The sequence below is a fragment of the Leptonychotes weddellii genome, chromosome 4 (genome assembly GCF_054177405.1).
Source record: "Leptonychotes weddellii isolate Sample4059 chromosome 4, ASM5417740v2, whole genome shotgun sequence".
Classification (NCBI taxonomy): Eukaryota; Metazoa; Chordata; class Mammalia; order Carnivora; family Phocidae; genus Leptonychotes; species Leptonychotes weddellii.
The window spans coordinates 48,488,491-48,505,649 of record NC_138372.1 but is presented as its reverse complement, the minus strand read 5'-3'; the positions used below and the strand labels follow the sequence as shown (position 1 = coordinate 48,505,649).

At 44.7% G+C, this 17,159-nt stretch overlaps 1 protein-coding gene across 3 annotated transcripts in view; it reads right to left on the bottom strand.

The window, feature by feature from the left end:
- The window catches only part of CACHD1 (cache domain containing 1), a 205,537-nt gene that overhangs the window by 45,863 nt on the left and 142,515 nt on the right, over positions 1-17,159 (bottom strand). For 2 of the 3 annotated variants that reach the window (XM_081818551.1, XM_081818552.1), the window contains exons 5-8: positions 13,103-13,229; positions 10,144-10,288; positions 9,073-9,289; positions 2,282-2,431 (exon numbers count right to left, since the gene is read on the bottom strand). In XM_081818551.1, coding sequence (XP_081674677.1) covers positions 2,282-2,431; positions 9,073-9,289; positions 10,144-10,288; positions 13,103-13,229 — 639 coding nt within the window. Of the gene's footprint in view, positions 1-2,281; positions 2,432-9,072; positions 9,290-10,143; positions 10,289-13,102; positions 13,230-17,159 lie in introns of those variants that run through there. The other variant, XM_081818553.1, reaches the window with a different exon arrangement.

The window sequence follows — 17,159 nt, the reverse complement described above, 5'->3', positions numbered from 1 at the left end:
GGTTAGCCTGGTGGTGGGTATTGAGGAGGGCACGTTCTGCATGGAGCACTGGGTGTTATGCACAAACAATGAATCATGGAACACTTCATCTAAAACTAATGATGTAATGTATGGGGATTAACATAAGAATAAAAAAAATGTTATCTTAAAAAAAAAAAAAAAGACTGTCATTATCAGGGGCATAGCAGGTGCTCAAGATTCTCTAGTGTGAAGATTTAGGACCAGTGAAGAGATGGGTGATAGTGAGGAAGCTTCTTTACTCAGTATCTGCCTGGGCAGACCTTCAAATCTAATGGAAAATAAGTGATCACTATTTTTTATGTTTTCTTATACCTGGACTACTGCACTGATTTCATCTGCCTTATCTATCTTTCTCAAGGAATCACAAGCTTCTTGAGGACAGGAACTTTGTATAATACAGCTCCAAAACGTCAGTGCACTATGTTACACACTGTAGATTCAACAAACTTTATTTTCTTCCCTTCCTCTGTCTTCCTGCCTGAGTCAAAGAAGCTAAACCATAGGGAAAAAGTAAATGGCACCCAGAGATAAGACTGAAAGGTATGTGCCCCAGGCAAAAAATAGGCCATCCTTGCCTACCTCAGCTGTGCTCAGCCCTGTGCTCAATGCTCAGAACACAAAGAGAACTAAGACACAGTTATGTATGAGAACCTCATGCTCATGTAAAGTGGAGGGAGAAGAACAGTATGTGAGCACATCATTCATGGATGTAAAATGGAGAGAGAAGGAGAACAGTATGTGAGCACATCATTCATGGACGACACGCTTAACAGAAGTAAGCACAACACGCTGGGGGACAAGGAATACTGAAATACTGAACAGAATACTGAAATACTGAACACTGGCCCTGAACTGGAATGAGAGAGAAGCACCTCTGCCTTTGCAGTGACAGGAAATCACACAAACTTTAATTCAGTCCTTCAGTCGGCTTTCAGGACCTGTTCTTGATCAGGTACTGTGTTAGGAACATTTAACACATTCTATCTTGTTTATTTATTATCACAGCAACTCTAGGTACGTTTTATGATTTTCATTTTACAGATATAACTGAAGCCTAAAGAGATTAAGTAACTTGCCATAAGCACATAGCTAATAGATGGGAGACTGGAACTCAGAACCTCTAGAACTCCGATCTGAGTTCTTCCATGGAGAGCCCACAAAATATCTAGAGAAGAATCATGCTGACCCAAACACAGATTCTTGAACTCCGCCTAAGCAGATCTGAATAAAAATCCAATTGTACTGCCTGGGAGTCTGCATTTAAAAAAATAATCTCCAAGTAATCCTTAGCACATTAAAATGAGAACCACTGTCCCTAGAGCCACATGGTTCTGCATGGAAATCGAAGTGGATGCAACAAATAAAAGACCATAGGTGGGAAGAGCTCCTGCATCAAGACGTGGCCTCTTAAAAACAAGAGAATACAGTCACCCTGAACACTGAGGGTAAGGAGCCTGAAGACGTTCTGGGGGAAGAACAATATGCATTAACAGGTGAAGAGACAGGGCATAGCAGAAAAGCTAGAAAACTGGGCCATAGTCAGCCTGGAGGACATGCTGAAGAGCAGAAGGAAAAAAACCAAGTACTTCCTCAGATTTGCCAATTTACTAAACCCTTTCACATACTGATTTAATAGCAACAAAATCAACCTTCAGGAGTACCTACAAAGTGACGCACACTGTCCTGGGAGTTTACTGTACACCAGGGTTACTCTTCGCAATAGCCCTGTCACGTAGGTAATTCTTATCTCCATTATACAGTTAGGGAAGCTGAGGTGGAGAAAGCAGCAGAAGAGGCTTTAGGTGGTGATGCTGCAGAGAAATGTGATATTCACTGGCTCGGGTATACAGAAGAATCTAGGTCAGTATTTTGGCTTCCTGAAGCTTAAATCAATGAGCTCGGTTAATAACCTCCATGCAGTTTCAAAATCCAAGAATATGAAGAACTGAAAAAAAAAAAAAAACCACCCAAAAAAACAGAGCGGTACAGAATCCTCTGCAAGACCACATCACTGGAGAAGGTTTAGAAATGAGCAGTTGGCTGGAGAGAGAGAGATGAAGAGAGAGTGACATCCTAACACATGCCCTGATTACGAACGTTAGGGAGAGAAAGGCTTGGGCAGGAAGCTGCTTGGTGGCCTCTCTTCTTACACCCTTCTTCAAAGCGCACGCTGTTAGGGTTCTTTTTTTATTTTTTCTGAAAGCAGCATGCACTTAGAGAGAACTTTCATCTGAAAGAAAAATCTCGAAACACTACCTACCATTCATGAGGGCATAGGTGAGAATCATTACGGAGTTGTTTAGAAAGCTATTTTCTTCATTGATGACACGGAGAGTCGCCTTTTTATCTTCTTCTGAGGAGTCCTTTGATGTAATGCCAGCTGACAGGTAAATTATGACCATGTCTGTATCTAAACAAAAACATACAAATTGAACGTTACGTTGGATTCCGGCTAAAGGCAGCAGTTCCGTTTCCTTTTCGTTTCCTTTGGACTTTCCCGCCTTGAGGACCTGCCTGGCCCAGCGTTCGGCCTCCTTCCCATTTGATGCTGGGGCTTTCATCTCCCTGCCTCTGCGTCCCTTCCATCCTGCCCTGTGTGGGCAATGAGGCCTCATTTACCCGGTGTCAGCTGAAGAGATGTTCCTAATAAATTTACCAGATAAAAGAAGGTGATTTCCTTTAGGCACTCATGGTGTGGTAATTCAGCCATCCCAGACAGAGTGCTCTCTTGCCTTCTGAAACAGAGGATTCGGGACCTGATTGATCCTTTCCTCACTGACTGAGAGGCTTCACCAGGAGCCAACATTTTTGGGGGTGACTAGGCTTTAAAATGATGGTTCTACCACGGGCTCTTCAAACATGAAAGGTTATTGGTCCCTACACTAAGTAGCTCCAGAAACATTTTTGTTTTTAAAATTCATCAGTGTAGGAATGCCTGGGTGGCTCAGTGGGTAAAGCGTCTGCCTTAGGCTCAGGTCATGATCCCAAGGTCCTGGGATCAAGTTCTGCATTGGGCCCCTTGCTCAGCGGGGAGTTTACTTCTCCCTCTGCTTGCCACTCCCCCTGCCTGTGCTCGCTCTCTCTTGGACAAATAAATAAAATCTTTAAAAAAATAAATACATAAAATTCATCAGTGCAGAAGAACAGTAAAAACACAGACATGGGAGCCAGGGCGCCTGTGTTGAAATCCCAGCTCTGCTACTTTCAAGCTGTGTCTGGGTAATTTTAGGCAGATTTCTTACCCGCTCTACACCTATATTTTGTTGTCTACAAAATGGGGATAATGACAGTACTTACCTTCACAGGGTTGCTGTGAGGACTAACTGGTTAATTTAAGTGAAGAGAGACTCCAAGGATAATGGCAAGTAGTAAAAGAGAAAGAAGCCTCAACACACCCACCCACCCCAATATTGGTCTGAAGCAGCACCTATCTACTCAAGATTAAACTACTCCCCAACCAGGGCTCATAAGCAGAGAGATTGAGAAGGTCATTTCAGCTCAGTGTGGAGAACTTCCTTCAAGTGGATTTGCTAACAAATACAAGTAGTGAATTTCCTACCGCCGGAGACATGGATGCAGAGGCTGAATGACTACTGTAATGGAGGGAGGGAAGTAATCGAGCTGGACTTCCACACTGTCTGAGATTCTTTGGTTAACTATGTATTTTTATTAAGATATCCTACACAGAAGTTTACCTTTCTATTGAGAAATAAATATTCATATGTTATATGCTTCTTGCTTCTTTCTTCAGGTCCTTACTGCTGTCATTTAGTTGAGGTTGCTTTATAGTTTCTGTGGTAGGCAACCCCCGTTGGTCCCCCAGTGATCCTACCTCCTGATATCCACGTTCTTGTGTAGCTGTCTCCCTCTGAGTGTGGGCTGGATTTCGTGACTTCCTTCTCGAGAACAGAATATGGGAGAAGGAATGGGGTGTTCTGAAATAGGCTAGGTGACACGAAGCCAGTGGCTTTCACTGTGCATGCTCTCTCACTCTGAAGGAAGCCAGAAGGTATGCTGCGAGCCACCCTCATTGGAGGCCAGGCACTGAGGCCCTCAGAATTGAGTTCCCCCAGCAACCACGTGAGTGAACTTGGAAGCTGGTCCTTCCCAAATTGAAGTCTGAGAGAATATCAACTCTGGCTAACAGTCTGACTGCAACCTTATGAGACACCTTTAGCCAGAGGTATGCAACTATGCTATACCCAGATTCTGGACCTACAAATACTGAGAGAGTAAATGTTTAAAGTCACTGAGTGTTGGGAAATTTGTTACCCAGCAATAGGTAATGAACACAGTTAGTTACCCTTTTAAAAAATATCCTAACAGTGATAAGGATACAATGATTGAGTTCTCTTCAGTTTGTAAGTTTCCATTTTAGACTTTGAAGCATCCTTTGTTATACAAAATTGAATGGTTAGTTTATGTTGTATCAATGTTGTAGACAACTGAACTGAGATTAATAAAACTGAATCAAATAAATAAATACAACCTAAGTTGCTATCTCTTATTCACTACCATAATTTAATATACAAATAAGTTTTAAATCCATTCGATGCTTGAATAATTCTCTAATACTAGCTGTAAATTTAACTGCACTATTTATTCATCAGAAATTAAGAAGTGAATGCTGATGCAAAAACATCCATAAGCTTAGAAATATCCATCTTAAACTGGATGTCAATATTTTTCCAATGATGTAAATACTGTCTTGTAAATTATTCCGTTAGGACCCCAAACATCTCATTTAAGGTTCAGACTGGAAAAAAAAAGGCAACAATACTTGACTCCCTAGTGGGGGGAATACAGATATACCATGAGGCTGATATGAAGTATGAGACAAACCGTCACCCCAGGGCAAAGGTACCGTGTGTGATAAATGCCTGGACAGCCGTAAGACTGACCTGAAAGAGAACCTTTGAGTTTTCTTACTTAGCTTCGTGACTCTAGATAAAATATGCTGTCCCGGAGGCACAGGCCCATTTCTGGAAAGCCAAAGGGCCGGCAGTCAGCACCTCCTGCTGTAGCCACGTACCTTTTCTTCCCGTCCCAACAAGAAGGCACGCACCCTGTCAGCATCCTCATGGCCTCTGCCCAGCCTGACTCTATCCTTGCCCTGTCCTTTTTAGATAGCAGATCTGCCAAATTTGGTGTGATTTATTATTATTTTGTTTCCTTATCAGGATGTTCCCTCTCTAGTCAGTCTTAGAACTACACCTTGTGATCAGTAATGTTATGGATGAGTAATAATTATAGGGACTTGGGGCAGAGCGAAGACATAGCATGTAACAGGAAGAGAATGCAATAGCTTCCACTTGCCAAGTCCCTGTCTAAGCTGCTAGCATGTCTTGGGGTCAATATTGAAGGGGAAAAAGCAACTGAAATTTGGGGCTCTGCCCCTGCCATCAGATCCTCACTCCTACCTAACCATCTTATTCCTTCTGCTCTAAAATGACCTACCAACTAATCACCCCCAGAACAGGCAACCCAAATATGTCGATGGTATCAGTTACAGATCTACCACGGGACTGAAAAAGAGGCAGCCCTGGGTAAAATTTTTAGATATTCTCATTAGTGCACAGCAAATTTGTACAAAGGCACCATGATTTATGACATGTAGCTTCTGTTCATATGGCTACTAACCTGGGGCAGATACTTCACTTTCATGCACAGGCTAATCCTTAACAACAATCCTACAGGGTAGGTCTTACTCATTAGAATAACTCCACCACATGGCTTTAAAACAGCACCGGGGGGGCGCCTGGGTGGCTCAGTCTGTTGGGTGTCTGCCTTCAGCTCAGGTCATGGTCCTGGGGTCCTGGGATTGAGTTCCATGTCGGGCTCCCTGCCCAGTGGGGAGTCTGCTTCTCCCTCTGCCCCTGCACCCCGCTCATGCTCTTTCTCTCTCTCTCAAAACTAAATAAAATCTTAAAAAAAATAAAAAAATAAAACAGCACCAGGTACACGGCAGATGCTAAATAATTATCTAGGTAGTGAACAGAAGCAAGGATGTAGGGTGCAAGCTCCTAAGACGAGTACACAGACCCCTCACTATACTGCAGCCAAGGCTAGTGTGGTCCTCAGCCATCTCGGCTTGAGGTCAACCCAGATGTTTGAGGTATCTTTTCTAGTTTAGCCAGAGCTAGAAGTCTTATAGGAAACTGAATACCATAACAACCACAGCTAGTATTTATTTATATTTATGATGGAATCCTGGATCTTATTATCACCCCCAGTTTGCAGAAGAGGAAATCAGGCCTGGAGAGATCAAATAATTTACACAAGTTTGCAAGTTTAGAAAAATTTCAGAGTAGGAATTTGAACCCACGTTGGTTAAAGTCCAAAACCCACATACTTAACCACTGTGCTAAATTGCCTGAGAACACCTCAAACCTCTCCTTAATAAGCTGGACAATGCTAATTTCTGATGTGTTTCCTTATGCAATCTGTGTTTTTCTCTGCACTGTCAGTAGAAGCAGAGATATAATTTAGGAACATCTTACTTGGCTTAAAAAGGACTCCTTTGAGCATTTAAAAAACAGTGCCCTCAAAAGTTGTCCAAGTCTGTGATGGTCACTCTTCTTGCCACGTTTTTGTTTGCCAGCATTAAGAAAAACCAAAAAAACCCTGAGGAGAAATGCCTCAAATCAAGGCAGCCTTCTGTTAATGTGTAGTGCAGGAAAGTCTGTAAGAAGAGGTTTAATGAGGTCTCAGTTTTAAAGCTGGAACAAATGTCAGCATTTGAAAACCAAGGGGGTGCACATAAAAATCCAAATTTCTGGCTTCCCTTTTTTTTTTTTTTTTTTTAAAGATTTTATTTATTTATTTGACACAGAGAGACCCAGTGAGAGAGGGAACACAAGCAGGGGGAGTAGAAGAGGGAGAAGCAGGTTTCCTGCAGAGCAGGGAGCCCGATGCGGGGCTTGATCTTAAGACCCTGGGATCATGACTTGAGCCGAAGGCAGACGCTTAACAACTAAGCCACCCAGGCGCCCCTCTGGCTTCTCTTAAAATAGAAGATCTGGCAATGCTGGGCAGGCCCTCCTACATGGCAAGCACAGGCTGCACAAGACAGCGGGCTTCTCCATGGAGTATGCACCCTCTAGTTGACCACGCTCCCCCAAACGATCCTCACTGACTTACTTTGGGTTCCCTTGACTCACAATCACTGGCAGGTCACAGCCAGTCCAAAAATTTTCTTCATTATTTGAATAGTATAATAATCAAAATTGGACTTAAACTCTAAGGGTAGTTTGATGACTGAGGAATCAAGTAGAAAAATCACTCCTGGTGAGGAATGCTGACAGGTAAATGGCCCTGACCAACTAGCCAATCTATCTTGATAATCAGGAGGTAAACCTTATCCACTGGCCTTCTTGAATCGTGGACAACTTGACACTCAGCCATCCTGTAATATTGGTCTGTGGGTAGCTGATACTTGCCAAGGCTAGCTGGCAAAATTCGAAGATGACCCCAATGACCCACACCCTTGTAGAAGATTTTCCTCTTGAGGGGGCCTGTAACTTGCTTCTAACCAACAGAATATGGCAAAGGTGATGGATATCACTCCTGTGATTGTGCTACATGGACAGCAAACATGGAGGGATTTTGCAGATATAATTGAGATTTCTAATAAGTTAATCACAAGGGAGAGAAATCTGATTAATTCAAAAGGGGATGATGGGTCTGGGGCGCCTGGGTGGCTCAGTCGTTAAGCGTCTGCCTTCGGCTCAGGTCATGATCCCAGGGTCCTGAGATCGAGCCCCACATCGGGCTCCCTGCTCGGCGGGAAGCCTGCTTCTCCCTCTCCCACTCCCCCTGCTTGTGTTCCCTCTCTCACTGTCAAAAAAAATAAATAAAATATTAAAAAAAAAAGGGGGGGGATGGGTCTGATGAGAACAAATGAGCCCTTCAAAAGAGGGTCCAAGCCTTCCCTGAAGTCAGGGGCTCAAAGAGATGCTCTCCTGCTGGTTTTGAAGAAGCAAGCGCATGTGAGTTTTACAGTTGCAAGGAAATGAATTCTGCCAGCAACTGAACTTGGAAGAAGACTCCAAACCTCAGAGCAGACCGCAGACGTGGGGGACGTCCAGACGGCAGCCCTCGTGCAACCCTAAATCCTTACCTAGAACCCAGGCAAGCTCTGCCTGCACTCCTGACCCATGAAATGGTCTGCATGGTAACAAATGTACATTGTTTTAAGCTGCTTTAAATTTGTGGTAACTTGTTATGTTCAAACGCCAACAAACACGCCATCTGCCATCATTAGTTGTAATAATTCCAAGAGCTCGATCTTTCAAGGGCTCACCATGTGCCAGTCACTATGCTTTGCATTCATCAGTGTTGTCTTACTTTTAATGCTGACACACTGAAGAACCTGCAAATATATTCTTTAAGTTTCCCTCAATAGGATAGATTCATTTATAAAAAAAAAATCCTACAAATAGATACTCAAATATAAAAGGGAAAATGACATAGATTCCTTTCAGTAGTTTCAAAGCATGTCTTATTTCAAATATCTTTTCCTTCAGTTTAGCATGCATCCTAATTCCAGATTTTCTTTAATACATGAAAATTAAATTAGAGTGCCTTTGTACGTTTGAAGGGCCGTGCTCATCTAAATGACAGCTGGTTACAAGAAGGAAGGATCAAGGCAAGAATCCTGCAGCCCGTTTCTGTGCACATGCTTTCTGTGCACATGCGCACCAGCAGACATCCACTCTCAAGTCAATGAGAAGGCAAGGCTGATAATTAGCATTAAAAAGGATGCGGACATTCCCCCGGGAAATAAATGGGGCTATGTTTGTAATAAAGGGGCAAGAAGAAGAGGCTCTGGGGGTGAAGAAATCGCGCGGGCCGAGTACCTTTGATTGGAAAAGATGAGAAAATCTAGTAAGATCCTAGTACTAGATGACCATGATGACAACACATGAAAATTTTATTCCAGGTCAATTTAAAAAATCCCTCTAGACATAGCTGTGTAATCAATTTACAATGTATGCCTATTGCTATCCTTGATCTATTGGTTTATAAGTCCTCTGAGAGAATGCAACTTACTTGCTTGGAACTTTGTGTTATTGTTTGTGCTTCGAATCAGCTGAAACGCCTTTTGAAATCCCACCGCATGCTGGGTAGGACTGTCCAGAGACTTGACGCTGCTAACGAAGGTGGACATTTTCCTCTTTGTCTCACTTGTGGCTGGAGACAGGAACGTCTTATAGCACTGGTCGAGCGAGCACGTCCTGACTGTGTCTGCCACAGTCAGCACAGAGATCTGGAGGAGAGAAAAAGAAACCTTGTTATCTTAACATGTTGAAGGCTCTTTTATATTCTTGAAGAGCCCAAGGACTGAGAGGGCCTTCAGAACAGTTTCTGAGAGTTTAAAAATAAATGCCTGGAGGCATAAATCTATCAAATTTGAAAAGGATGAGTTAAGGATTGGTAAGGGGGAGGGGCTCTAGAGTCTGTGTTTTGTTCCCAGATGAAGTCAGCAGTATGGTGTTCATCTATAACATTAAGGACGACTATTTCACGCAGAGAAAGAGCTTAGCAGTACTAACCATCTTGGGTTTCCAGCTGGAGGTGGGGGTGAGGGTAAAGGCACAGGGTGTGTGTTTTAAGCAACTAGATTAGTCAGTAAAACCTTAGGAGTTGGAAAAGTCAAAATGACGAAGCAGAAAATGTCCACAAGGCAATAGATTATCATTAGCTGTAAACACACCTGTCTCTGAGGTATCCTAGAGATTAGTAAACCTCGAGAAGCCTTCCCTTACCCCTCACCTCTCATAAATCTTGAGCCAAAGTCCAGCCATCCACCAGCCTCCACACCCTGTCCTTCTCCTCCTTAGCATAACTTCCAGTGTGAAAGTCACAGCTAATTGGAAGCCTTGACAGGAGCCATGAAGGAAGTACAAGACTCAGCTTGGTGGGGGTGGTTTTTAAAAGAGATTTGGAGCCAGAGTCGGCAGCTGCTTCCTCAAACGCTAGAATAAAAATGAAACCACTCTCTTTCCCCCAAAGTCGTTTTAAATATGGATTTAAAACTGTGTACCATAAAACACAAGGTACTTCACAAAAGACATTCAAGGAAGAGCCAATGCCACGGGGGTCACTGGGGGTACCGGTCACCTTGTCGTGCTCGTCGATGGCACTGAGGATGACCCGGGCAGCGTCCTTGGCGATCTGAAGCTGGGTGTCCGTGACAGAGGCCCCGTGGTCCAGGATCACTACTATGTGCTTGGACTGTGGCCGGACCGTGGAGACGTAGATAGGTCTAGAAGGGGTGGGGGGAGAAGCTCTCTGGGGTCAGTCCTGCTTTAGGTCAAAGGAGCTCAACCCAATGCAGCTGTGAACACTACAGATGTGCAGGCATTTGGTGGCTATGTCTTTTTCCAGGGATGTCTTTCTCCAAGGAAAGAGCCACTGGCAAGGAGAAAGGATACTGGCGCAGTGAAAACACGACCTCGAGACAACAGCATGTGTCTATAGAACAGGGATTGGTACCTCAGTCTTCCAAAAATTAAAGCAACTGGGAGGAGGTTAGAAGAAGCCAATCCTTTTGGGGGGTGCCTGGCTGGCTCAGTTGGTGGAGCATGTGACTCCTGATCTTGGGGTTGTGGGTTCGAGCCCCACATTGAGTATAGTTAAAAAAAAAAAAAAGGCAGCAAATCCTTTGAGAGGCTGGCCTTTTCGGCACACTTGAAAGTCAATGCTCGTGGCTGTGCGTGGTGCTGACACTCAAGGTTACCCAATATTAGGCTACAGAACATGGGACTGGTGGCCTCTCAGACCGCAGAGAGTGCACATGAGGGAGGGGAGGGTCTACTTGCCAGCGCTGGGTCTGCAGACATACAGAGTGGGGCTTTGCTAAAACGGAGGCGGCCTGTAATCTGCGAGCATGCTGAGCAGCTCTGAATAGCAGGTTTGGTTTCTCTCCCCCCAGACAAAGGCTACTGCTTAAGAGGGCCCTTTCCTTTCTGTACTGAAGCAATTCACACAGGTCAGCCACCAAAAGGCCCCTTATCGGAGCATTTAAAACCATGCCATCAAATGTGTCCAAGCCTGTGATAGCCACTCTGCTTGCCAGGTTTTTGTTTGCCAACATTCAGAAAAGGGGGTGGAGGGAGGGTGGGGAAGGTCCAAAGGAGAAATGCCTCCCATGAAAAGCGGCCTTCTGCTCATGTGCCGAACAGGAAGGTTTGTGAGAAGGGGTTTAATGCGGTCTCCCTTCACAGTTTCAAAGCTGGAACAAATTAGGGGGAGCTTAAGAAAGCAAATCAGCCTCAAGAGAATTCCCTCCTTTACTGACACCCCTAAAACACTAGATTTTTTCTATGAAATGTTAGATGCCAGTTAACTCAAAAAAGTCTGGGCATGAATTAAGGAATAAAAGCAAAGTACAAAAACACCCACAAAAACAAAAAAGAAAACCCAAAATAAAACAAAACAAAACACAAAAAACCTAAACTCTCGAAATCTGGCCAAGTTTACACTTTTGTTCTCAAGCCAAAAGTCCTACATTAACACTGAACTACTACTGTATTTTCACCAGTCAATACCATTAAGCCAGTAGGGAAATGTAATAAAAAGAATTCAGGAGAAATGGCTACAGAAATGAAAGACAGAATGGAAAAGAATGAAATCTGACTATCCCAACACTGACAACCATGTCAAATATTGAACTTTTTAGGTCCTCCAGGCTAGGTGAATTAAAAAAAAAAAGGCATATCTCTTTTCCAACTCAACCCACATCAATGGAAAGCAGAGTATGTGTTTCACATAGCCACAGTAAATTGTTAAGAAACTGTTTTAGAGGGATGCAAAAATAGTAACATGCAATGTACAATCTGGCAGTGGGTCCCCACAGCGTGATTGGTATCCACAGGTTCCTTTCTCATGTGCTCTGAAAACCCATTCCACACTTAGAAGGATGTGGGGAACTTGCAAAGGCCTCTGAGGAAAGCAGTTAGGGCAAGTAAAGAGATGGGAACATCAATCTAGGAGGGGAGGAACCTGGATTACTTAGCCGAGGGAAGACAGTGTTGAGGGTTGGTTTAATGCAGATTCAGGGTAGGTATGCATGAAACCTTCCAAGTGCAGGTGAGTGCGGATTTCTGACAAGGTCCTGCTTGTCCTTTTGGACTTTCCCTCACAGGTGATTCATTAATAGCAGCATGCCATCCAACCTATCTTCTTAGAAGTAAATGCAAATTAGATGGTTCATGGTGTCTTTGGTCTCTCCTGAAATAAGCCAGACCAGACCCACGGTCATGACTTCTGGTCCAGTTTCTAAGACACTTAAGTCTTCACCAGGATGTCTAGGGAGGGAACCGAAGAAACCATACCAATGACACAAAGGTCTTTTTAGGAAAATCACAGAAGTAGTATTTTCCTTGGGGAAAATTTTAGACACAAATTAAAGTAACGATAAAGAGAGGCTAAAGCGATGGTTATTTTGGACTCTAAAAAATGGCAAGTGAAATGAACACCCTGCACTAGCTCCAGATTTTCTGGTGTCAAACACCCTTTGCAGATACACTGCAAAGGGAAGCCGTAGGGATTCAAAAGGGAAGTATCTTTGCCTAAGGGGTTCTGTAAATTGATGAGTCTTGTCATACAAATTAGCTCACCATTACTGTCCTTCTGGCTAAGCGGTACAAACTCCCAGTCATTTCCGTGAGAAGAGCAGGATGCTAATCATTTTTTGATCCAATGTGTCCTGGGCAACTTTAAAACTTCTAGTAGCTGAGATTGCATGTACTTAGGAGTCTTTTAGGGCTGCGCTTAAGCAAAGGTATTATCATTCCTGTCTCACCAAGGATGCCTGAAGCTCAAAACCACGTGGGTGCCTCCAACAGTTTAATTTCTTTAGTGAGTACCTTGTTAGATAGTTCTAGAAAAACTCTGGGCTTTATCATTTGCCCTTCCTAGCATTTCCACATCCACATACGCTCACTGGTGAAATCATTCTGGAGTAAGTTTGAGAAACCACAGCTTGGAGGCAGTCATGTGTGTAAATGAGGAGTCTCCGTTTCATACAGATCACTCTTAAGCAGTAATTACAACTGTAGCAAGCAAGTCAACGTACCTACTACGATGCTCATAGCTGCCCTTACACCGGAACTTGTGTGCTGGGAAAACGGTGAAAATCCCTTCTTCCGAGCTGAAATACTGCCACTTAATTCCAGGGTTGGATTTCAGGTTGTCTGCAAGAACTAGAGGAGTGGGGAAAAGGAAATATAAGCACCAAATCCACAGGTGCAGGCAGGCATGGCTCCTTAGGCATCTGCTTTGCATAAACTGCTTGTAGTATGAAGAAGTCCCACTAGATCTAAGGCTGTAAATTTTCCACTAAACATTTTCTTTCTGTCCCTTAAAAAAATACCTGCGAATAGAAAAATGTAATGAATGTTTCAGTCAAGGGAAGCTATTATTCTTAACGTTGTGTGGTGATGCTGTATGTCCTGGGATGTTTTTTCTAGCATGAATGATTCATCTGCACTAGTCTCTCCCCTCAGGAGGCTGGTCCCTGTTGGACCAGTTTACACTTGCCGGGGTACACTCTCTAATGGAAAACAGTGACGTTAAGAGGCCAGGTCTCCAGAGGGACTAGACCTGTGACCTTGACCTTGCTCACTCCACAATGAGGAAATTAGCATAGATGGTACAAAGGTCAGAACCACCATCATTCAGTAAGAGCTCATGGAATGATTCCAATGTGCCAGGAGCGGGACACAGGCTTTCCTTCATGGTTGCTCATTTAACCCATGAAACAACTGTAGGACGACGGTGGTATTATTATTCCCTACTTTGGAGTTTAGAAAATACATTTAGAGAGCTTAAGTGACTTGTCTAAGGTTTCATCAGTAAATGGCCAAGTTGGGATTCCAGCCTGGCTGTCCTGGCTCCTAGGTTCTTACCATCACACAGTATTGCCTCCCTTCCTACATACCTTGTATTCCTGCCACTGAGCTGCAGCGGGAGGGGCAGCCGCCTTCTTGGGGGCAATCCTGTCCCCAAACCTCCATGAAGTCTTTCTTACCCTCTCCCACAAGCAGAGTTCTCTCCCTCCTGATGCCCTTCCACTCTTTTCCCCCACCGAATCCGTAATGAACCATACACTTACTATGTGTCGTATCCTGCTTTACATGCTACAAGATACACACAGCTGAGCAAAAGACAAGTCTTATTGTAATAACTGATACACCAGAAGACTTACATAGTGGGAAGTGGGACAGAAAGCAATTCAGGGGGAGGAGGAGTCTGAGCAAAGGCAAAAGGCAAGTATGAGGTGCATCTGATAAGAATGTACCTAAAGCTCTGAACGCCACGCAGCCATCCTTGAGTCTGGCTCGGAGGTCGGCAAACGTCTGCCAGGGTTGCCGACCATGCAGGCTCTGTCGCGACCCACCCAACTCTGCTGCTGTCGTGCAAAAGCAGCCCCCGACCTCGGTGCATGTGCGGGTGTGCCAATGACAGCTGATTTACAAACATCAGTGGTGAGCTGGATTTGGTCAGTGGGCCTTCCACTTGAGCATTCGAACTCCGAGCCCACCGTGTGAAATGCCCCGCTTGGGGGACTTAAAGCATGTCCAGTGCCTCCTGCCTCCAGCAATTACCCTGCCAAACACACACACGGAGAAAGGGCAGCATATTTTATCCTCACAAAAATCCTAAGAGTAACAAAGCATTCTCCCGAAGTTATGGACAAAGAACCCGGCTCCGACTTTTCTGGGCTCCCTGAGGTTTCACAGTGGACAGGAAGGGCAGTGGGGGGTGTGTGACCACAACGCAAGTCCCCGCTCCACTCTGCCAGGCAACCTTATCAAGGTCAACACCTGGACCGGGGTGACCACACTCTCCCCTGAGACCTAGGGCTGATGTGATTTGCACGTAAACATGGAGGCAGCTTTTCCTCTGGGGGTCCGAAGCCTTAACCTTGATCTCTTGTTAGCACTGTTCTTCAGGCAGCCCTGCCAAGCCCGCAAGAAAAAGGCAAACAGTGCCTTTGGAAGTAAAGCTCAATGACCTCATTTAAAAGTAACATCTGTAACAATAAACAGGCTACAGTGAGACTATTAAAAGGGGAGCCAATGAGAGCAAGAATGTTTTAAAAATAAATCAGAATTCATATGGTGCATGATACATTTAGTCTCACCACAAAAGATCATTCTGGTTCCTTATAATCATTCCAGCACTAGAGCATAAGTGTCAGGCAAGGTTCCTTAAACCCTCCCGCTGAGAACTCCTTTGGCATCTGATTAAATTTCATGCATTATTCGGTACTAGCAGAAGATGATGGATATGATGGTAATGAGGACCCCAGGGCCCAGAAGCAATCTATCATTGTGGTGTGCACCCCAAGCGGGCCCCTCTCTGACCTAGATGTGGAGGTGAAGAGCCCTATTTTCCACACAGGCACAGGCAACCCAGAGGCGGCTTCCCCCATTCCTAGGAGTCAGTGAGATGTTCCGGCAACTGGATAACTTGGGCTGGGGTCCTGCGTGCTCACTCTTTCCTCAGCAATGCTGGACACTGTCCAGGAAAAGGCTGGGCATACGTCCAACCTGTCGGTCCATGATGTACGGTGTTAGGCTTTAAGCTATCAGTGGGTAGGGTCTGTATTGGTCTCAACTGCTCTGCACACCTACCTCAGACAGACACACGTGAAGGTGGCAACAAATGATTTCTTCCTCACTGGAGCTCATCCCCAAGAGGCAAGCCACCACACCCTCTGAAATCCTCCAGCATCTTACCTCTCCCACCTTCTAGTTAGTGTTATTGTATTCTGGGCAACTTTTCACTCTCCCATCTCTAGATTCTGAGATCCTTGAGGGTGAGATCTGGGTCTGAGTCACCTCTGTGCCCTGGGCAGAGGTGCTCAGTTCTCTTCAGGTCAAGGCGCAGGCTCTGTGGGAGCTGCAGGGTTGATGTCCGCAGCACACGGGCTGGGAGGGTCTGCTCAGAAGTACTCTTTCTCAACTATTTGTGATACTTTTAATAAACTATAAACTCTTACTTTCTTCTAATGCCAAATCCAATTAAAAATAAATATGGTGACTCAACATAGAGCAATGATAATTTTTTTAATTTGTCAGAGAGAGAGCGAGAAAGAGAGAGTGCACAAGCAGTGGGAGCGCAGGGAGGGAGAAGCAGGCTCCCCATTGAGCAAGGAATCTGATGTGGGACTCGATCCCAGGACCCGGGGATCATGACCTGAGCCGAAGGCAGATGCTTAACCGACTGAGCCACCCAGGTGTCCCAAGAGCAATGATAATTCTAAATAGCTTTTAAAATGATTGACACTCTGCTCTCCCAACACCACTGCCAATATAATAGGTACAGAAATAGGTAAATGGAGAGAGAAAAAGCCTACCTGTCTGATGGTTTCAGGGGACTATATATGACAAAATATATCAACTGTATATGTTACACATGTGAAGTTTATTGCATATCAATTATGCCTCAATAAAGTTGATTTGATAGAACAGTGAAAACTTGGGGCACCTGGGTGGCTCAGTCGTTGAGCGTCTGCCTTCGGCTAAGGTCGTGGTCTCGGGGTCCTGCGATCCAGCCCCGCATCGGGCTCCCTGCTCAGCGGGGAGCCTGCTTCTCCCTCTCCCGCTCCCCCTGCTTGTGTTCCCTCTCTCACTGTGTCTCTCTGGCAAGTGAATGAATAGAATCTTTAAAAAAAAAAAGAACAGTGAAAACTTACTGAGCACCATATCAACTAGTTTTATACATGGTGTGCCGCTTTTCTTTTTTTTTTTTATTAAAAGATTGTATTTATTTGACAGAGACACAGCAAGAGAGGGAACACAAGCAGGGGGAGTGGGAGAGGGAGAAGCAGGCTTCCCGCAGAGCAGGGAGCCCGATGCGGGGCTCAATCCTGGGACCCCGGGACCACGACCTGAGCTGAAGGCAGACGCTCAACGACTGAGCCACCCAGGCACCCCTGTGTGCCATTTTTCATAACTACTTTATGAGTTTGTTGCTATACCCACTTTACTGGTGCAGAACTCACTTGCTCAAGGCCCAAGTCATGATTTGATCGAGGTGTGTCTGCCTCCAAAGCCCTTGCTCTTTCCAGAACACTACAGTGCCTCCACAAGGTCACTAAATACATGTTGAATGAATTAGCATTC